General features: G+C 41.8%; 1 protein-coding gene across 5 annotated transcripts in view; it reads right to left on the bottom strand.

Moving 5' to 3' along the window:
• The window catches only part of hdac4 (histone deacetylase 4), a 588,646-nt gene that overhangs the window by 162,356 nt on the left and 403,295 nt on the right, over positions 1–22,995 (bottom strand). For all 5 annotated transcript variants that reach the window (XM_060930285.1, XM_060930286.1, XM_060930288.1 and 2 more), the window contains 2 exons: positions 21,801–21,951; positions 2,910–3,030 (listed from right to left, as the gene is read on the bottom strand). In XM_060930285.1, coding sequence (XP_060786268.1) covers positions 2,910–3,030; positions 21,801–21,951 — 272 coding nt within the window. The remainder of the gene's footprint in view (positions 1–2,909; positions 3,031–21,800; positions 21,952–22,995) is intronic.

Raw genomic sequence — 22,995 nt, forward strand, 5'->3', positions numbered from 1 at the left:
ATGGGACTTGTGTAGACTAGCGTTCTTCCACCAAATGAACTTCTCTTGATACTAGGAACCACCAAGTCGTCATTGTTGTTGTCTGCTCTAGTTCTCTTTAGGGACGACTTCGTTATAAATTCTTCAAGGTATGGTGGAGAAAGGCCATTCACACACCTCAATATCATGACCAGGACTTTGTACTGGATCTGCTGACGTATAGGAAGCCAGTGGACTTGCTTCCTGACGAGTGTTATGCGCTCATATTTGCCACGTTGTGAAATGAAATATACAGACATCATCTATACCCTGGTGAGGTGCTTTAGTGTCCACTCTGGTAAGCCATAAACAAGGACCTAGTAGCTCATCTGGCCTGCCATCAAAACGACCATGACGACCAAAAAGAACTGAAACGTGACGGTGTGAGAGAGGACCAACCTCCACGGCTAACTGTTTACAACAGGAAAACCAACAAAGGACTACATTTCGTTCCTCAAGGGAAGATCGACCCAAAATATCCATCAGAACTGAATTCGCATGTTAAATCAGAGAGGAGATACGATTCCAGTGAGAGGCCTGGCCGATTCATTAATTCGGCCTAATTACTAACTCGTTAGCAAAAAATTGACAATACAATGACCAAGTTTTGTGCAGAAGGTCCAGTTCTTTCAAAAAAAACCAAAAAAACCCCAAACTGAAATCCATTGAGAACTGACGAAGGAGATACGATTTAACTGACAATAAACCAAGTTGTAAACAAATTGTTTACAACAGGAAAATCAACCAACAAACAAACAAGTTTTGTTCCCTGAGGGAAGATCGACCCAAAACATCAATCAGAACTGAAATCGAGTGAGAACTGTAAGAGGAGATACAATTCTAATAACGAGAAGCCCCAAAACTCGTTAAGGTGACCTAATTAGCAGTTTGTTAGGAAAAAAAACCCCGACAACACAATGACCGAGTTTTGTGCAGAAGGTCGAGTCCTTTCAGAGGAAAAAAAAAAAAAATCAGAACTGAAATCCGTTGAGAACTGAGGGAGGAGATAATGATTTCACAGAAAATAAACAAAGTTGTAAACAAATCATTTACAACAGGAAAATCAACAAACAAATGAGCAAGGTTCGCTCCTCAAGGGAAGATCTACCCAAGACATCGACCAGAACTGAAATCAGATGAGAAATGAGAGAGAGAGGAGATAAAATTCTACTGAGAGGCCTGGAACATTCGTTAAGTTGGTCTGATTAGCAGCTTGTTAGCAAAAAATTTGACAAAACAACGAGCAAGTTGTGTGTGGAATGATGAGCTCTGTCGAACAAAACAATCGGAACGGAAATCCGTGGAGAACTGACGGAGGAGATACGATTTAACTGAATTGTGGATGACGGACACCACGCCACGCCACGGCAACGGCTCACCGGCCTTATGGCCAGATGAGCTAAAGATAACGTTGCAGTAATCAAGTTTGGATGCTACCGTTGTGTGAACCATTGCCCTGGCTGCTGCTTTATCAACACACCGTCTGATCTTAAACACATTCTTCGGCATGAAAGAGGCGTTTTGAGCAACGCTGCAGAAATGACCTTTAAGAGTCCTGTTACTGTCGAGATCTACACCAAGAATACGAACAGATTTGGAAACAGGAATCGCCTCATTACCGTGACGAGTCGACGGGATTGCGACGAGGACCATTAAATATGGTTGTGAGACTTTATTATTATTATTCTCATCTCATCTCATTATCTCTAGCCGCTTTATCCTTCTACAGGGTCGCAGGCAAGCTGGAGCCTATCCCAGCTGCCTACGGGCGAAAGGCGGGGTACACCCTGGACAAGTCGCCAGGTCATCACAGGGCTGACACATAGACACAGACAACCATTCACACTCACATTCACACCTACGGTCAATTTAGAGTCACCAGTTAACCTAACCTGCATGTCTTTGGACTGTGGGGGAAACCGGAGCACCCAGAGGAAACTCACGCGGACACGGGGAGAACATGCAAACTCCGCACAGAAAGGCCCTCGCCGGCCCCGGGGCTCGAACCCAGGACCTTCTTGCTGTGAGGCGACAGCGCTAACCACTACACCACCGTGCCGCCGTTTATTATTATTATTATTCTGCCCGGGACGGAGTCCACCAGGGGGCGTGGTATTGTTTTCAGTCAGGATTCTTTCTTTGTTAACAATATTACAGAAAAACAGCTGGATCAATCTTCATGAAACTTTCAGGATAGATGGGCATTGGTGTCCAACATTTTGAGGGTCATCCAGTCACCAAAAAGGTCAAAACCGTTTTTGTTGTCTCTACTGCCTCATATAGAGGCGCTAGTCACTACGTCATCGTGCTGTAAGAATGTAAGAGTGTAATGATCACGCACTGCGCATGTGCATACACGTGTTCCGATTAAAATGGCCGGTGAGTGTATACAATTCAGTTCCCCATTCAAAATAAATGGACTAGACTAAAGAAATCGCTTTCAGACGTGTTTATGCTTATTCCAGAGGGAAAGTGCGTTCCACTGAGCTCTAGCGCCGGGCCATTTCCGGGAAATAAGAGTTTTGGTCATGGCGACAGCGTGTGTATGTCAGCCTCGGTTCGGAGGTTTCAGTTTCGAAAACTGTAAGAGGGAAGAGTCGAATAATATAAAATACAGACACTTGGTATATTTTACTTCTGTGATTTTTAAATTGCTCATTTTTGGATTACGCTTCATTTTTGTGGCTACTGCCTCATAGAATAAATATATATGCTATATTTACTGTATGAACATGGGATCAGAAAACTATTTCATTTATAAGCAGTAGCCACATGGACCCATAGGGTACCTATTTTATTTTTTTTCCACGATATCTTCCTTCATATTTATCATAAGTGCTACCGGGTGAGGTTTGTTTTGTCTGGCAACACTTTTTTTTTTTTTTACTTACCAGTATGAGTAGCGTGGGTCATTGGGCATGCAGTGGTTGAGGCTCCTCTGGGCCAGGGCTTTCTTCTTATTCAGCACAAACTCCTGAAGACGCATCTTCACCTCTGTGCTCGCCACCGCACCTGCCAATCACAAAGCAGCGTTCAGAAACAGGCCCCACCTACTCCACACTAATGCTGCATTCAACTTAACTTGGAAGTGGGAAGTCGGATCTCGGAACTATAGTGAGCAATTGCGCATAGTTTACATTTAATATACAGGGTGCAGGGTTTTTTCTCGAAAAATTTAGTATGAGGGCGCTCACCATGGCGGGGGTGGGGGGGTGGGGGGGGGTGCCGGTTGTCCCCCCCGCCGTGCAAAGCCTTTGAAAAATGCTCCAATGGGACATTCTGAGGCTATCTGAGAGGGAAATTGTAACAAATTGTCTGTCAACATTGAAAAAGAAAGAAGTAATCTTTTTCTGCCCCGGACAGTCTTTGGCTTTCTTCCGCTTCATGCCGCGGGATGACATCTTTAAATGCCCAAGTGTCAACAAAAACAACTCGCGAACTACTTCTGTCAAAAGCTCCCGCGCCGGTGAGTGAAAGGTCATTCAGTCTCGAGAAATCTCGCTCTACAAGTCAGCTGACCTTGTATGTAACCCATGTCAAATCTCGCGAGAGCAGCCGCGACAAGTAAACAACTAAACAACATGGCGCCTCAGTCTGGAAAACGCCAATTCGGACTGTTTTTGCACCGTCTGGCGGTGTATCTACTATGATTGGAATATTTTTGGAGCAATTATGACGTATTTGATGATCAGACACGTTGTCACGTAGTGTTGCTGGGATGTTTTCACGGAGTCGGTAAGGGGGCGCACGCCGAGAGTAAGAGGGCGCAGCGCCCCTGTTCCCCCGTTTAGACGAAAGCCTGGGGTGTTTCAAAAACTTTGATATTATTTGAGATGTAAATATCCCAGAAACTACACAGTCCAGGCAAATGAAACTGAACAGGCTTAATGTTGAGCAATATAAGATTTCAAAATTTGAACGAGAAATTCAAAAGGTATGTAGGTTCCATGAACGATTTCACAAATTTTCAATATGCCCGCCGTCTGAGACACGGCACACGTCAAGTCGGTAGTCCAGCTCCTACCAAACACACTGCAGCATGTCTTTGGTAACAGTCTTTTCTGGTAGCAGTGCATTTGTAGAGAATTCTCTCATAAATGCACTCTGCACAATCTCGTTCGAGTGTACTCTAACACACACAACGCCTTTTCTTTTCCAGCGAATGGCATTTCTATACCTAAAAAGATAAAAACAAAAAAAAACATTAAATATAAAATCTCTTGCGTCAACTGAACGAGACTTAGCTAAGTTATTAGATTGTGAAACGATATCAATTTTTTTGAAACACCCTGTACTTTATCAGGGAGCAAGATGGTGTAGTTCATCCTCTTGATATCACAGACCACAATTTGGAGGCCGTTTTTTTATTTGATTGTTGGTATTGGAATTTTTTTTTTTTTAACAAGTACATGATCATGGTATCAATACAATACTGATAGATGAAACACTGGGCAATATCATTACCAGCATCACGACTGATACATTCTTAGTTTTAATATTTAACAGTTATTCCACCAAAGTGAATCGTATCTGTTAGATTTAAAGCCATGATTTAAGTTAGTTTTATAGCTACACGTGATTTAGGATTGTTAGACTTTATGATTTAATATTTTAGAGCTTTTAAGAGCCTTTATTGTTTTAGACTAACCTGACCTTCCTCTTTGCTAGACATTAGAGAGATTATAATTTGTTATAAAAGGTTGTTTGTAAAATTTCATCTTTGGCGAGAAAACTGTGAATAAACGGTGGTGAAGCCAATCTCTGGTTATCTGGTCTGTTTTTCGCGGTGTTTTTTCGCCCCAGAATTCTGCAGGTGGCACGGGGGCACTGGTCTCGAGAAGTTGACCGTTCCAGCTGGGGGAACCCTTTCAGTATACGAGTCGGCTATAAGCCATGTACGACGAGACTGAGTGGAATAACTGTTTTATTCGATCAACAGTCAGTGGATTTGGAGAAACGGAGCGTTTTATTTTTTGCAAATTCGATAAATAAAAACTTGACACAAAACGTCCGACAAAATAATTTCCGCTTAGAAAGTAAACAAACCGGCAAAATGACAGGAGCAATTTGTGAAAAATGCGGTAATAATAATAATTCTTTAAAAATTTTTTAAAAATGTAAAAAACAAACAAACAAACAAACAAACAACATACGTTCTTACAATCAAATACTTTATTCCATATTTTATTGCCCTTTTTTGGGGGGGTGGGTGTGTTTCTTCTTCTTCTTTAGGGTTTTTTGGCGGTCAGCAAACCAACTTCAAGTGGCATTACTGCCACCGACTGGGCTGGAGTGTGTAACAGAAGATCATTTATCTATTTATCTACCTATCTATCTATTTATTCTCATCTCATCTCATTATCTCTAGCCGCTTTATCCTGTTCTACAGGGTCGCAGGCGAGCTGGAGCCTATCCCAGCTGACTACGGGCGAAAGGCGGGGTACACCCTGGACAAGTCGCCAGGTCATCACAGGGCTGACACATAGACACAGACAACCATTCACACTCACATTCACACCTACGCTCAATTTAGAGTCACCAGTTAACCTAGCCTAGTAAACTAGACCCACCCGCCTAGCGGCCAAAAATATTTTTGCCTACGAGTGGGTCTAGCCTCGCACCATATAAACAAACACACCCCGGGCATCAAATCGTGCCCACCAATCACAACGCAAGGTTTTTGTTTGGATTCTTTGGGCGGGCTTTTGCAGGAGTGACGACAAAGCTGCGCGACGCTGGAGAAAGCACAACAGGAAAGATGGCTACCGCTAGTGAACAGCGCGCGTTTGACTGCGCTTTGGAATCAGTTTTAGAAGAATTAGACTTGGAGTTTTTGTTGAAACATGAGCAGGAGCAGGCTCTCCGCTCATTCCTTTTCAAGAAGGACGTTTTCGCTGTTTTGCCGACCGGCTATGGCAAAAGTCTGATCTACCAGCTGGCTCCGCTCGTAGCCAAAAGGATGGGGCTAGTTTGTGCAGTACGAAGAATTAATAAACAGCTTTGAAACATGACTTTTTGATTGTTTCTTATTTTCCCGTTATTTTAAATTTAAGGGAAATTAGTTCACCAAACACCACTAAATAAAAACTCTCAAAAACAGTTTAAGCAAACCCTTGAAAAACACTTGGAAAAAAAAAATGAGTGTATGTGGTACAGACTCCAAACTTGTGATCATTATCTCCAAACTTCTTAATATCTAGAACCTGTTTATTAATTAATACGCATTTTGAAAAATTATTTATTTCAAGGCCTCCCCCACTGCTTTCTGTCGCTCTGACTACGTCACAGTCACTGTTGCGCTGATTGGTCAGAGCGTTGGCCTATACGCACAGAGACAGTTTGAAAGACAGCGGGTTGTTCCTCCCACACCCGTCGGAAATGTCTACGGATCGAGGCCAGACTAAATATTCACATTTAGTCTGGCTTGCCAGGCTACAGTTAGCCTAACCTGCATGTCTTTGGACTGTGGGGGAAACCAGAGCACCCGGAGGAAACCCACGTGGACACGGGGAGAACATGCAAACTCCACACAGAAAGGCCCTCGCTGGCCACGGGGCTCGAACCCAGGACCTTCTTGCTGTGAAGCAACAGCGCTAAGCACTACACCACCGTGCCGCCCTCTATCTATTTATTTATGGGGGGGGGGGGGGGGGGGAGACAACTATACTCTCTTCACTATTTATGCTTCTTTTAAACACTTGATGATAATTTCTGGGGTTTTGTTTTCGAGTAGATTTTTTATTTCGTCCTCGGTTGCTTCAGCAACACGCGCCGCCATTTTGTTTTTCTTTACTCACGGTATATGTGCTGATATCCTAGTCGCAAAATAGCCTATCAGAGCGCACGATTGCTCATGTCCAGTGAATGTGCATAGAATATAATTGTGCATATCCACCCATCTCCAAAGTGTGTACTCAGTGTTAAATAACTCCACTGACTCACAGCTACTTTCAACCTGCTCAGAATCGGCTATAACACCATGCCAATCTCACTATTCACTAAAAAGGACTACTTAAATGGTCGTTCTCAAAGAGTTGTCGTCGACGGTGTTGCATCTTCCTGGGCTCCAGTCACCTCTGGAGTACCTCAAGGCAACATCTTGGGTCCTCTTCTTTTTGTCATGTTCATTAACGATCTTCCTGATGTCATTCCCAAGAAAACCACGGCTGCTATGTACACCGACGACACCAAGATATTCCATAAAGTTGCTTCCCATGGTGACTGCGAAGATCTTCAGAATGCACTGTCAAGGCTTAACGCTTGGAGCTTTAGCAACAACGTCAAATTCAATGACTCCAAGTGTAAGCTGCTGACAGTGACACGCAAGAAAAGTCCAAACCTGTATGATTACCACCTTGGCGCGGACGTAATCCAACGCGTACAAAAGGAAAAAGATCTCGGAGTCACCATCACAAGCAACCTTAACTGGGACGAGCATATTAGAACCATCACAGCCAAAGCTAACAAACTTCTTGGTATGCTCAAGAGGACATGCCCTCAACTGACTGATGCAAGATGCAGAACACCACTATACCTAGCACATGTAAAATCTCAGCTAGTGACTGCTTCTGAGGTTTGGTCACCCAGCCTGTTTAAACTCAAAGAACAGATCGAAAGAGTCCAGCGACGTGCCACCAGATGGATCCTCAGGACCAAGATTGGGGAAACCACTTATAAAGAAAGACTAAAGAACTTGGACCTACTCCCTCTCTGCTACGATAGAGAGATTAAGGACTTGATGTTCTTTTATAAATCTTTATATGGACAAACAAACCTTAATGTTCATGATTTTGTCAATTTCACCAAACACAGACGTACTCGTCTTACTCAGAACCCTGGTATCGTTCTTGAAACATCCCTTTGTAAAACCACTACATTTGAAGCATCTTAATTTAATAGGATAGTTTGCCTCTGGAATGCCATCTGTAAAGAGGCGCCAACTAGTATTTTTTCTAGTCGTTTTCAATTTAAATAGTTTCTAAAGCATAAATACTTCTTTTTGCTTGAGGACACATTTGATGTTGATCTGACATGTACTTGGTCACTAGTTCGTAAGTGTCCTTGTCATCAGACTCGAAAATAACCGAATCTTAGTGACTTTATTTGATTTTATTTGTCTGAACTCTAGTGAGTATTTTTGATTGTTATTCATAGATCTTAGTTCACTAGTTATCAATTTATCATAACTGAATTTTATTTAATTCTTACAGAAGCCGCGAGAGGCCCTTCATATAATCTTTTTTTATTCACCTTGTTATCCCGAGATAACGACATAATTAATTCAGGATCTCGAGAAAACAACACAACTAATTCGAGATCTCGAGAAAACAAAACCGTTATTCCGTGATCTTGAGAAAACAAAACAATTATTTCATGATCTCAGCTGGATCACTGTATCTCCGTCGGTAGAGACGAAGCCGGGCCAGTCTTCTGCGGAGGTGCCGCGGACTCATTTTGAAATTATCCCTTATTAAAAGACTTAATGCAATCTCTCCCTGTGTCAAAATATTGCCTTATTAGGTGATCGATTATTCCAGACATTCTAATGACCAAAGTTGCGTCGATACAGAATGAGAAATAGCCCCAAAGTCAGCATATCACAAGTCTCTTGGCGCACCTGAATGAACCATTTCTCAGCTGTTTACTCGAGATCATGAAATAATTGTTTTGTTTTCTCGAGATCTCGAATTAGTTGTGTTGTTTTCTCGAGATCCTGAATTAATTATGTAGTTATCTCGGAATAACGGTTTTGTTTTCTCGAGATCCTGAATTATGTCGTTATCTTGAAATAACGGTTTTGTTTTCTCGACATCTCAAATAAGTTGTGTTGTTTTCTCGAGATCCTGAATTAATTATGTCGTTATCTCAGAATAACGGTTTTGTTTTCTCGAGATCCTGAATTAATTATGTCGTTATCTTGAAATAACGGTTTTGTTTTCTCGACATCTCAAATAAGTTGTGTTGTTTTCTCGAGATCCTGAATTAATTATGTCGTTATCTCGGAATAACGGTTTTGTTTTCTCGAGATCCTGAATTAATTATGTCGTTATCTTGAAATAACGGTTTTGTTTTCTCGACATCTCAAATAAGTTGTGTTGTTTTCTCGAGATCCTGAATTAATTATGTCGTTATCTCAGAATAACGGTTTTGTTTTCTCGAGATCCTGAATTAATTATGTCGTTATCTTGAAATAACGGTTTTGTTTTCTTGACATCTCAAATAAGTTGTGTTGTTTTCTCGAGATCCTGAATTAATTATGTCGTTATCTCAGAATAACGGTTTTGTTTTCTCGAGATCCTGAATTATGTCGTTATCTCGAAATAACGGTTTTGTTTTCTCGAGATCTCGAATAAGTTGTGTTGTTTTCTCGAGATCCTGAATTAATTTTGTCGTTATCTTGGAATAACGGTTTTATTTTCTCGAGATCTCGAAATAGTTGTGTTGTTTTCTCGAGATCCTGAATTAATTATGTCGTTATCTCGGAATAACGGTTTTGTTTTCTCGAGATCCTGAATTAATTATGTCGTTATCTCGAAATAACGGTTTTGTTTTCTCGAGATCTCGAATAAGTTGTGTTTTCTCGAGATCCTGAATTAATTTTGTCGTTATCTTGGAATAATGGTTTTGTTTTCTCGAGATCTCGAAATAGTTGTGTTGTTTTCTCGAGATCCTGAATTAATTATGTCGTTATCTCGGAATAACGGTTTTGTTTTCTCGAGATCTCGAAATAGTTGTGTTGTTTTCTCGAGATCCTGAATTAATTATGTCGTTATCTCGGAATAACGGTTTTGTTTTCTCGAGATCTCGAAATAGTTGTGTTGTTTTCTCGAGATCCTGAATTAATTATGTATTTATCTCGGAATAACGGTTTTGTTTTCTCGAGATCCTGAATTAATTATGTCGTTATCTCGAAATAACGGTTTTGTTTTCTCGAGATCTCGAATAAGTTGTGTTGTTTTCTCGAGATCCTGAATTAATTTTGTCGTTATCTTGGAATAATGGTTTTGTTTTCTCGAGATCTCGAAATAGTTGTGTTGTTTTCTCGAGATCCTGAATTAATTATGTCGTTATCTCGGAATAACGGTTTTGTTTTCTCGAGATCTCGAAATAGTTGTGTTGTTTTCTCGAGATCCTGAATTAATTATGTCGTTATCTCGGAATAACGGTTTTGTTTTCTCGAGATCTCAAAATAGTTGTGTTGTTTTCTCGAGATCCTGAATTAATTATGTATTTATCTCGGAATAACGGTTTTGTTTTCTCGAGATCCTGAATTAATTATGTCGTTATCTCGAAATAACGGTTTTGTTTTCTCGAGATCTCGAATAAGTTGTGTTGTTTTCTCGAGATCCTGAATTAGTTATGTCGTTATCTCGGGATAACAAGGTGAATAAAAAAAGGATTATATGAAGGGCCTCTCTCGGCTTCCGTAAATTCTTCAAGTCAATTGTTCTATTTATTTTAAGTTAGTCAAAAGGAAATGCTTAGCATGGTGGAACTTAGAGTCCCGTTCACATTTGCCTCTTTGGGTAGTCCTACATATTCTGTAATTTTCCTTTCACTGATACCCAATAAAGTTGAAAAGAAAAATAAATAAGGGACGGTCATCTGGATCTCATGTATGCTCTGATAATGCTTTGAAGTCAGTGAAAAGAAAAAAAAAAAAACACAGTTACCAGTTGTTAAAATATCTGACGGTGCAATGCCAGAGCCGTTCTGTTCTGTTCACCTGCAGGTATTTGGGACACGGCATCATTACAACCTCGATGCTTCATTACTCACTCGGATGCTCGTGTGATGACTAGGAAAACACTTTCCACTGAAAGATGAATGAAATTCAGCCACTTTATTAGCTCTTTTCACCAAAACAGGAAGTGCACATGATCGCACCGTGATGGAATCAGCTATGACAGGGTTACTATCTCTTTCCTGTGTCGGAAAGTTCAAGTTTCACGTCTGACTGTTACAAAACGCTGACGCTGGAAACTCCCATCAAAAATGCATCATAAAAACGTCCTGACAGAAAACATCCCCGTAATCAACCATTATATCTTTAAACAACATGTGGTTACACTGCAGGGCGCGGATTCAGCTGGAGGCACGAGCCTGCAAGCCCACAGCGTGACTACGAGTGTAATATTGCTTTTATACAACAGTTTTATAAACAGGAATTTAATACTGAGTGACATTTCAGACACGATATGGCCTAACGTTTTGTTTTGTGTGTGAGCAGATTTCAATGGTGAAGAAGCCAGACTTGCTTTATACCGTAGCACGCCAGCTAGCTGGCTCACACGGGTTTGTACGTTCGCATTAAAATTGGATTCACTTCTTTCTTTTCATCTTCGTCTGATATTTTCCCGTAAACACAGAGCAAGCGAGGCTGATCCGGAGTTTATTACATGGCTTTTTAAATGTTTTTTTTAATTATTTCTAAGATTAAAATCGACAGTCATTATCATGAGGCGTGACGCTCATATTTGTCATGTAGTTGAGTCACGCATGCAGAATAAACAGCTAGCGGTTTCAAAACTGAATTTCTGTTAGTGGTTAGTGGTTTCTGAACGCTCGTCCCTGCTTATTTCTTGAATAACTCGATGACTCGCTTGTCTTTTGGCTGTTTTTGATTCCGTTTTGATTTCCAATTAGTCTTTCTTTTGTCATTTTGTCTTTTTTTTTTGCAGCATTGAAAGCCAGCGCCTTGGAAAGAAAGTCCGTTATCGCCCACGGGCATTATGGGAAAATTCCGCCTGCTAAGGAACCAATCAGAGCGCACGATTTTACTAGAAGTAGCTCGTGCCATATAATAAACTAAATATAACCATCCTGGAACGCCACTCGTCCAATCAAATTAGTGAACGGGAAATAACCGTTGTACAAATCGTACGGAATCTGTTTGTGTGGTTGTGTGCAATACCGGTGCCTGTGCGGGTTGTTAATATACACTACCGTTCAAAAGTTTGGGGTCACCCAGACAATTTTGTGTTTTCCATGAAAAGTCACACTTTTATTTACCACCATAAGTTGTAAAATGAATAGAAAATAGAGTCAAGACATTTTTCTGAGCATTTAATCGACCCCACAAATGTGATGCTCCAGAAACTCGGGGCCCGTTTACACGAGGACGCTGTCGGGTAAAAACGACTAAATATTTTATCGGAAGTGCCTTTCGTCTACACGGGGACGGCGTTTCCGAGGCTGAAAAACGGAAAAAATTGAAAACGCCTTCCAGAGTGGATAAGTTAAAAACAGCCCCCGTTGCATATCCGTCTAAACTACCCAATACGCGAAACACTGCTCGGATCTGCTCACGTCGGGTACGCGTTTACGTCATACATATGTCATATACTGTACATGCCAGCCCGGGAAGTAAGAAAGTAAGTAAAAAAGTAAGAGCATGTCTGATTACATCGATCCAACGGACCTTCAAGCTGCTCTGGCAGCTTTAATAAACGTCCAGGAGTCCTTCGAACATCTATACCGAATCTGCACATATACCGTTAATGAACAGAGGCGGGTATAGTATGCTCTTACTTTTTTACTTACTTTCTTACTTACCATAGCCAGAGTAGTCAAAGTTTTCGCGGCGCAGATGTGCAGATCAGACAAGACGGAAGACGTTGCGCATGCGTGCAGACATAGCGGAGGTCTTTCACAGCACCACCTAGCCACCTGGCATGCACATCCAATTGAACTCCACACATTTATGCGTCACCGTATAGACGCAGATTTCCTCCTTGAAAACGGTCGTGTAGACGCGGAAAAAAAAGTGAGAACGAAAACGGACTTTTGCGTTTTTGTTTCAGACCATCCCCGTGTAAAGTGGGCCTCAATCTGCTCAAAGGAAGGTCAGTTTTATAGCTTCTCTAAAGAGCTCAACTGTTTTCAGCTGTGCTAACATGATTGTACAAGGGTTTTCTAATCATCCATTAGCCTTCTGAGACAATGAGCAAACACATTGTACCATTAGAACACTGGAGTGAGAGTTGCTGGAAATGGGCCTCTATACACCTATGGAGATATTGCACCAAAAACCAGACATTTGCAGCTAGAATAGTCATTTACCACATTAGCAATGTATAGAGTGGATTTCTGATTAGTTTAAAGTGATCTTCATTGAAAAGAACAGTGCTTTCCTTTCAAAAATAAGGACATTTCAAAGTGACCCCAAACTTTTGAACAGTAGTGTAGAAATGATGATACATTACGAGGTGTGTATTAATATAAAACCTTTCAGCTGAAAGCACTGTTAGAACTGGGGTTATAGAAAAAGAAGACATATTTTCTGACCAATCAGAATCGAGATTTTCACAGTGCTGTGGTAATAAAGAGGAACTTAAAAAAAAAAAAACTATGCAGCATTTTGATTTCATAAACTCAGTGAAATTTAGTTCCCTCTGAAATTTGGTCATTGTGATACGTTTATTTCTGTTCTGTGGCTGGGAAGTTATTTAATTTGAAGAGATTCCCGAGCAAATAATGTGCAAGAAATCGCTCAAGTCGCACAATCAAGCAGACAGCTTGATCACACCGAGGTGCTCGCCGAGCGCCGATATTTATTAGTTTGGTCCTGCGTTTCCTTTCCTTCGTATATAACATAACATCTTTCCTTCCGTTACTGTAGTCCGTCTTTCATTCGCACGCTCACGTCCTCCGTTTTTCTCTCCTGCTTCAAATTTCTATCCCACAATGCCTTGAGTGAACGGGGAAAACCCATCACGTCATGCATGATGTAGGATCTTGTATTGCATCATGGTGAAGCAGGAAAAAATGTGACACCTCACCGAATCCAGGGACGCATGTCGGCCGAAACGAATCCGAGATGATCGCAAAAGAAGCATTTTTTTTCGAAATTTGTGATTTTTGTTTTTTTCCATCATGTGCAAGTTGAGATCTTGAAGAACGCAATCAGTATTTCAGATAATAGATTGTTTTGTTGGAAAAGCATACATTTTTTGTTGCAAATTGTCTCGTTTTTGTCAGGACTGTAGCCTGCTGGGGGGTGTGGGTAAATTACCATATGGGCCATTCACATGATGATTTAAGTCTTTTGTTTTTTATTTCACGAATCAGCTGTATGATGTGGGCTGAGCGCATGGCTACTTAGCTGCATACAGGCGTGTGATTTCACTATGGAATGAGTTACTAAACAGAGCGCAGAGGAGCTGAAACACCGCGAAGCAAACAGACACACGGTATTTACATCGGAGATCACCATTTCTAGCAAAAAAAACGCAACCTCGTTTTCCAGATTGAATGGAATACTTGAATGATCGGATGATACACGGACCGTTCTAGGATTACATTCCATCAAAGGCATTGGTGTGTGCAAGGAGCCGTTTCTCTTTCTGATGCGGTGAGTTTATTAATCTAAGGCTGTGTGGTTATTTTTGCATGTAACGGAGAATGTTGTGGTTTGGTTAAGCCTAGGTCACAACCGGACGTACGATTTTTTTGGCCGTGCGATTTTTGGCGTTTCCCAAATCGCTGCGTTTTTTTTTTGTTCACGGAGAAAGACGCGCGTTGGCCGTAAGTTTGTCTTGCAACCTGAAAAAAACGTAAGCGCCTGTAGAGTTTGTTTGACATGACAAAGAACCTCTGCGGCCGGTCTGCGGCTCGAAAATCAGCACATCACACGCGCGCTCTCGTGCTTTTCACACGCGCACTCTCTGCGTGTAGACCGGCCGTAGGAGCACGTACCGTACGGCCGGTTGTGACCGAGGCTTTACATGAAACTAGTGTTGTGTTAGTTGTGTCATCATCGTGCTATCTTTCTTTCTTACGGTGTGAGTAATTTTTCAACCACAAAACGTTAAAGTTTACTTTAGGACTTATTTTTGTACTTCATAATTGTGTTGGGCATACTTTGCATGGAAGGAAAATTGACGTGGTGATCTTTGTTTACATGAAAGTAGCATCATGCTAGCTCGTAGGGGGTAGGGCTTTCCTTAATGTCATGCAAACGAGCACCATTATGTGCCCGCCCTGCACCCAGAGTAGCTGAGATGGAAAACTTTGAGGGCGATTTTCTCCCTTTTCTGTTTTAAGAAGTATACACTTTCAAAAGGCCACACATTCTTCAAATATTGTCAGATCTCCACATGGAAGGCATCATTGGAAAGCTTAGAAACTGTACTTTCTGAATCTGTCAATAACTCAAAATGCCCCCGGGCCGACATGTGTCCCTGGATTCTGTTTTCTGACACAAATAGCCGAGAATTTAGGGCCATGTGGCCTTAAATTAATTAACTGTTCTATTTTTTAAAAAATAAAGTAAAATTTGAAGTCTGTGATTCGAATTCAGTAGCTTTCGGTCCACGGAGCAAAAACAATCGCGTGTCGGGGAAAATTCTCTTTATGACCTACACTTGTAAAATCTGAAAGGCAGTCTAGCTTTAAGCCGAGACTATAATTTCAAGCGGTTTTGCTCCATTACGTGTTGCCCACTTCTGTAAACAGCTGCCGTGCTGTAACTCATCCTCACCACCATTACAGGATATTTCGGGGTCCATCACACCAGTGCAGGCATCACTGAACAGTACAATCAAGCGCACTTGATTTTGCAACTTATAAAACAAGATCGAGATGTTGCGGACATGACCGACAAGCGCAACTAAACTCGTTCGTCCGTTACTTTTAATGATAAACAGAAACCCGAACGCAGACGTGGACTCGGACTGAGTGAATCGCTGTGACAGAGGCTAAGAAAACTCCTTGAGAGGACATAAAGAGGAAACCTTGAGAGGAACTTGACTCAAAATGGAACCCGTCTTCGGAATTGTTTTAAAACACGGGGGAATTTTCCGTGCGTCTCTTTCCTTTTTTTCTGACTATCACGAAATACAGATCATGTAAATAAGCCGTAATCATCGGAATCGCCTTCCTCTACAGCTACCGGTACAGCGCCGTGCGGTTTCCGTCACAGAGACGTCTCAGTAGTTTTTGGGGTAAGGTGTCTTCCCTTTACAGTCAGAAAGAGAGCAAATTCATAGAACAATACCGGCGAGACGGTGTCAGTTCGACAAAGCTGCGTGTTTATTTCTCTTTCTGGAAAGGAAGGTGCATTTTCTCACAGCTCTCTCTACAACTTGCACCTTTCTCATCTGTAAGCAAGCCTCCGGAGACCTCTGCCAGCTTCACACACCCACTCACCGACCCACAAACTTCCGGCGGCGGCAGGTGAGCAGCATCTCAGGTGGCAGATAAGAAAGCGGGTGATCAGCAGTAGGAGGAGTGAGGAGGAGTGTGCTTTCTAATCTCAGCGGGCCCTGCAGGCTACGTGGGACTTTTAACGGACTTGCAGCTCAGAGGACTCTTGGGTTCACGCTCCGGTTGTGACCAGATGGGAATTAAAGGAAGAAATACATGCTGAAATCCGAATCGGAGACTGCTCCGATCGGGCTCATTATCAGCAAAGCAAAACAAAACAAAACAACAAAAATCTCATCAACCTTTGCTCTCTGTCTCTGTATTACAAGTCATAAAAGGGAATGTTTCACTGTTATCTTCTTATACATCTCTGTGGCTGCTGCACTCGAGGACTCGCACCTCAAAGACTACCGATAGCTGGTATGCACAAATGCTTCTTGTCTGCATAAAAAACCCGCTCCATTAGATAAGGTGGAATACTCAGGGTTAGAAAATCCGTAGCGTGGGCGTCTGGGGGTTCAAGATTCCACGCCAAGGCTATTTGTGTTTTAGTCATTTGCTATGTTTAAAGCTAGACGGCCTTTCGAGTTCATAAAATCGGTGAAATTTAGTTCCCTCTGAAACTTGGTCATAGTGATGTATGTTTATTTCTGTAATATCTCAAAAAAAAAAACCAACAACAGGCCATTCTGTTCTGTGGCTGGGAAGTTATTTAATCTGAGCAAATAACGCGCAGACAGAGGAAGTCCGTGTGTGTGCACGGATGTGCAGGTTTACCTTTGACGGTGCGCTGACGGTTCCATCAATCTGAACAGCTGATCACACCGAGGTGCTCGCCGAGCGCCGATATTTATTAGTTTGGTCCCGCGTTTCCTTTCCTTCGTATATAACATAACGTCTTTTCTTCTCGCTTTCTTTCCGTTACTGTAGTCAGCCTTTCACGTTTCATTCGCACACTCACGTCCTCCGTTTTTCTCTCCTGCTTCAAATTTGTATCCCACAATACCTTACACGAACAGGGAAAGCTCCACCATGTGATACACAACGTAGTATCTTGTATTGCGTCATGGTGAAGCAGGAAAAAATAGCGGCGAATTCAGGGCCACGTCGAGATAAATTCATTAATTGTTCCGTTTAAAAAACAAAAACAAATAAAACTGGAAGTCTGCGATTCGAATTCAGTAGCTTTCGGTCCACTAAACAAAAATAATCAGGCGTCGGGGAAAATTCTTTTTATGACCTACGCTTGAAAAATCGATAAGGCCAAAAAAAAAAAAAAATAGTGTGTTTCCAGTAACATGAAATACTAAAATAAGGTCGGTAGGTAGGAAAGTTTTTTTTTTTGTTCGAAAAAATTAACACAAGTAAACATCTTACAAAATAGCATTTTGGCACAGAATCCTTTATACCACACATCATAATAAAATAAGTGTTTTAAATCTTTAAACGAATAAAAAAAAATATCGCGAGAGTTCGAGTTATGATCTACGGAAGCGATATTTCATGATATTTCCATGCAATAACGTGAAAACGCGTTATCAAGAAATAACGTGAAAATAACGTCCTAGGCTACTTCCATTAAAAGCAGACGGCCTAGCCTAGCCTACTGTAGAACTTGGGTCGAGCAAAAACACCGAGCAAAAACATGGCTGAATCCTGAATGACTCCTATTTGTATAAATAGGGGACTACATAGGCGGTAAAATGTAGTGTTTTTCCCTGCCATGGAAGTGCACTTGTATACTGAAGAGGAAGCAATTTGCATTACAGCCTTGAATGAGGATTCAAAATGGCGGCTCGGCTCAGTTTTCCCTTCCTCCTTCAGTATACAAGTGCGCTTCCATGTTTATGCAGGAGGGCTGATAGAAGTGGCGAAACATTTTACTTTTTATCGTTTCTTTCACAACTTGAATGCGTTGAAACAAAAAATTATGACAAACTAACGCCGCTTACACTAAAATATCGAGGGAAATTTGTAATAAAAACTTTACGGTCCGCAATTTCGACGCGGAAATTCTCGATCGGTCGGGTTACCGGAAACACTATTTTTTTTTATTTGGCCTAATATATTATACAGCACGAGCTACTTCTGGTAAAATTGTGTATTAAAAAATAAATAAATAAGTCTGATTTTTTGGGTGTTCAGGCCACACCAATTCAATTAATTGGTTCTCGGAATCGCCGCTTGAAGAAAATACAAAATGAAAAAAATAAAAATCGAAATCAAACTCCCACCAACAGAAAAGGTCACGTGACGTCGAAAACCAGTCAAATCGCCCCTTTCACTTTCGATAAAGACTTGTGGAAGAAACATGGCTGTGGAGGGGAGTCCTGCAAAGCCTGTGTTTGTGATTGTTAGGATATTCAGCGAACAGAAGCGTAAAATCGTTGACGGGTGTGTTGAAATTCTGTTTACTGGTTTGCCTGTATTGTTTGGTCTATTTCCACCGCTAATTTTACCATCAGAGCATTTTTTTTAAACGATATTTTTTGGGCTTTTTCACCTTTATTGGATAGGACAGTGCAGAGACAGGAAATGAGTGGGAGAGAGAGACGGGGAGAGATCGGGAAATGACCTCGGACTGGAACCGAACCCGGGTCCCCGGATCCATGGCACGGCGCCCCATCCACCTGAGCCACGACGCCCCCCATCAGAGCATTTTTTAAATTTTATTTTTATTTCGCCCGCTCGCTTCATATTTTTCCTGAAAAAATAAGAGAACCAGCTAATTAAATTGGTGTGGCCTAAAGTGTGGAACATATTAATTGACAAAACTGATACCAACTGCTCTATATCTTACAAGCGTAACCTTAAAAATATTCGTTATTTAATGAAGTAATCGACTAATAAAATTAAACGAAATAGCAACTGTTTGTCGAAGGAATATGAATTTTTCTGTATATATATTTTGTTGTTGTAAAGTTGTATTTTTCCATTGTTGTTTTTTTAATTATTATTTTCTTGTTGTTTTGTTATATTTTCTCCTGCAGCCTTTGTTATGCTCAAAATGGTGTTTATGTAAATACACTACCGCTCAAAAGTTTGGGGTCACCCAGACAATTTTGTGTTTTCCATGAAAAGTCACACTTTTATTTACCACCATAAGTTGTAAAATGAACAGAAAATATAGTTGAGACATTTTTCTGAGCATTTAATCGACCCCACAAATGTGATGCTCCAGAAACTCAATCTGCTCAAAGGAAGGTCAGTTTTATAGCTTCTCTAAAGAGCTCAACTGTTTTCAGCTGTGCTAACATGATTGTACAAGGGTTTTCTAATCATCCATTAGCCTTCTGAGGCAATGAGCAAACACATTGTACCATTAGACTACGTTTACATTAGACCGTATCTGTCTCGTTTTCTTCGCGGATGCACTGTTCGTTTACATTAAACCGCCTGGAAACGCCGGGAAACGGGAATCCGCCAGGGTCCACGTATTCAATCCAGATCGTGTCAGCTCCGGTGCTGTGTAAACATTGAGAATACGCGGATACGCTGTGCTGAGCTCTAGCTGGCGTCTCATTGGACAACGTCACTGTGACATCCACCTTCCTGATTCGCTGGCGTTGGTCATGTGACGCGACTGCTGAAAAACGGCGCGGACTTCCGCCTTGTATCACCTTTCATTAAAGAGTATAAAAGTATGAAAATACTGCAAATACTGATGCAAATACTGGCCATTGTGTAGTTATGATTGTCTTTAGGCTTGCCATCCTTCCACTTGCAAGTGGTAAGTGATATGCGCTGGGATCACACACACAGCGGCTCAGTCCCGAAAACACTGCTAGTGTGCTATACTCGCGCGCTGTGTGAACTGCACAGGGCCGGAGTGCGCACCCTCCAGAGGGCACTCGCTGTTCAGGGCGGAGTGATTTGGAGCACAGGATGCCTGCGGAGCCGAGCGTATCCATGTATTGGTGTTGCTGTGTGCACGCAAATCGTGTATTGGTGTTGCTGTGTGCACGCTAATCGTTTTAAAAACGTTAATCTGATGATCCGCTGATACGGTCTAATGTAAACATGGGCTTACATGGACTGGAGTGATAGTTGCTGGAAATGGGCCTCTATACACCTATGGAGATATTGCACCAAAAACCAGACATTTGCAGCTAGAATAGTCATTTACCACATTAGCAATGTATAGAGTGGATTTCTGATTAGTTTAAAGTGATCTTCATTGAAAAGAACAGTGCTTTTCTTTCAAAAAGAAGGACATTTCAAAGTGACCCCAAACTTTTGAACGGTAGTGTAAGTATAGGACGCATACGCCATTACGCGTCTAGTCCTCATTTGTCAAGAATCCTTATTTGTCAAGAATCCTTTACGTATTTTTTTGGTATTATAATATATATATATATATATATATATATATATATATATATATATATATATATATTCTCGACAATTAAAAAAAAAAAAAAAAGCGGCTCTATGGCGATACGGCCGTCCCCTTTCTGGGAACTTGTCGAAGTTTGTTTGCTTCAATCGATAATATATTATACAGCACGAGCTACTTCCGGTAAAATCGTGCGCTCTGATTGGTTCCTTAGCAGGCAGAATTTTCCCATAATGCTTGTGGGTGATGGAAACACAAAAGACAAACAAGTCACTGAGTTATTCAAGTAATGAGCAACGCAGAAGAGCGTTCAGAAACCTCTAACCGAAATTCAGTTTTGAAACCGCGAGCTGTTTATTCTGCATGCGTGACTCGACTATGCGACAAATATGGCGTGACTGAAAGAAAGCAGCGTTACGCCTCGTTATAATGACTATTTATTTTAATCTCAGAAATAAAATAAACCTCGCTTGATCGGTTTTGACGGGAAGACTTCAGACCGAGGTCTTTTTGCTCGGCTCGGTCCGTACTGTCAAGACCTCGGTGTGATATTTTCCCGTAAAAATGCGACGTTGCGCTCAGTTAATAAGTCGTTTTTAATGCATTTGACTTGCTGATTAGTTTGACTATCGCCTCTTTGAGTCAGTCAGATTTCTGGAGCAAACCAAACACTGGACCGGGCACCATCCAGGAGCTTTTACTCGCCTGGTAGAGCGTATGAAGGACTACGTTTTTGGAACTGTCCACTTTATTATGATCCAGCTGAGGATGTGAAAAAGTCCAGGTGATGTTCTTCCAGTCTTCAACTGTCTGGTTTCATTGAGCCTGTGCCAACTGGAACTTGATACGATCTTCTGCTGTTGTAGCCTTTGCTCCTCGAGCTTTGACGTGTTGTGCGTACTGAGATGCTTTTCTGTTTATTATGGTTGGAAAGAGTGGTTATTTGAGTTACCACAGCCTTCCAGTCAGCGTGAACCAGTCCGGTCATTTATCTCTGACCTCTCTCATCATCAGCAAGGCGCTTCTGCCTGAGGAACTGCTGCTCACGAGATTCTGTCTGAACTCGAGAGACTGTTCCCAGGCATCAGCAACCGTACTACGGTCAAAGTCACAGAGATCACACGTGACGTCATTTTTATGCATTGCGCTGCTGCGACGTGATTGGCTCACTGGATAAATGCAAAAATGAGGTGTTCCTAATAACATAGCTGGTGATTATAATAAGAATTACAATGCAGCATGCTAAAAGAGGTACAGAAAACGTGTGTGTGTGTGTGTGTGTGTGTGTGTGTGTACTTACTCTCCTGGCCACGCTCCTTGTTTTTGAGCAGCTGCAGTTTCTGCTCGCGTTGCTGTTTCTCCAGCTCCTGCTCACGACGATGCCGCTCCAGCTTCCTCTGGTGCTCCAGCAGCTCCTGCTGATGCTTCATCGCCAACAGCTCCTGCTGATGCTGAGACAAGACAACACGCTCTTTCAGTACATCACGCTCCGCTAAGTGTGACTAAGCAAATCGCAAAACCGCTAAAAAGTGGGTTCGTTCTTGGCGCTTCGTCATCGAGCGGCGGAGAAACCAACGTTCAAGGAGAAGCTGGAACTAACATTAAAGACAGTACGAGTGAGGAGCGGAGTGAGTGTGCAAACATGCTTCTAGATGAGTGATTAAGTGTGCTCTCTCTAGCTTCGTGGGAGCGTGAGCAGTGGAAGTGACATTGCCTTTTACAGGCAGCTCTGAGCTCTGAGCTCTGCTCGCCGTCCTCCTGAGATGCGACTCTTCGGCTTGTCTGGCGCTATAAATAGCCACAGAGGTGTGCTGAAAGAGACGAGCGCAAACTTCTGGCTGCTGACAGATACTCGGCGAATTTCGACTCGACACTCAGGTGAGGCGCTAAGAGGACGACGACTAGTCTTTCCGTCTCCTTCGGTTTACGCCTCTGAAGAAGACGGTGTTGGAGTCGAGTCACTCAACCTCGAGTCCGAGTCCCCCAGTCCAAGTCATTTAAAAAGAATTTTCGAGTCGAGGCTGAGTTGAGAACACGACTCCAACTGCACCGTTCGACGGCGGCTGTTTCAGCGCCATTAACGCTTGTTTGTTCCTTAAAGGATATGGGACATGAAACATAAATGCACGCTATATCAGTTTCTTTCCATTAAAAATATGAATTAATTGCATCAACAAATACAAAATCATCTATTAAATTCAGCAAAATCGTTATATTCGTGATGATTATATGGCATTTCTGCTCGAGCTCCGATATGCATTTTCTACAACCGGAAGAGCCGCTGTCACGTGATCATATGTCACAAAAACTTTCGGGCACAGCACAAGCGGGTAGATGAATATGGAGAAGTGAATGACAAGAAAATTGTTTTTATAGTCTTTAACGTACATTGGACATCATGGTGTATTGTGCTGCTTATGGTTGCAATAATTCCAATGGGAAATGCCCTGGAGTAAGCTTTTTTGCATTCCCCAAGGACCCGAAGCTGAGGAAAG

This window comes from Neoarius graeffei, chromosome 9 (assembly GCF_027579695.1).
Source record: "Neoarius graeffei isolate fNeoGra1 chromosome 9, fNeoGra1.pri, whole genome shotgun sequence".
Lineage (NCBI taxonomy): Eukaryota > Metazoa > Chordata > Actinopteri > Siluriformes > Ariidae > Neoarius > Neoarius graeffei.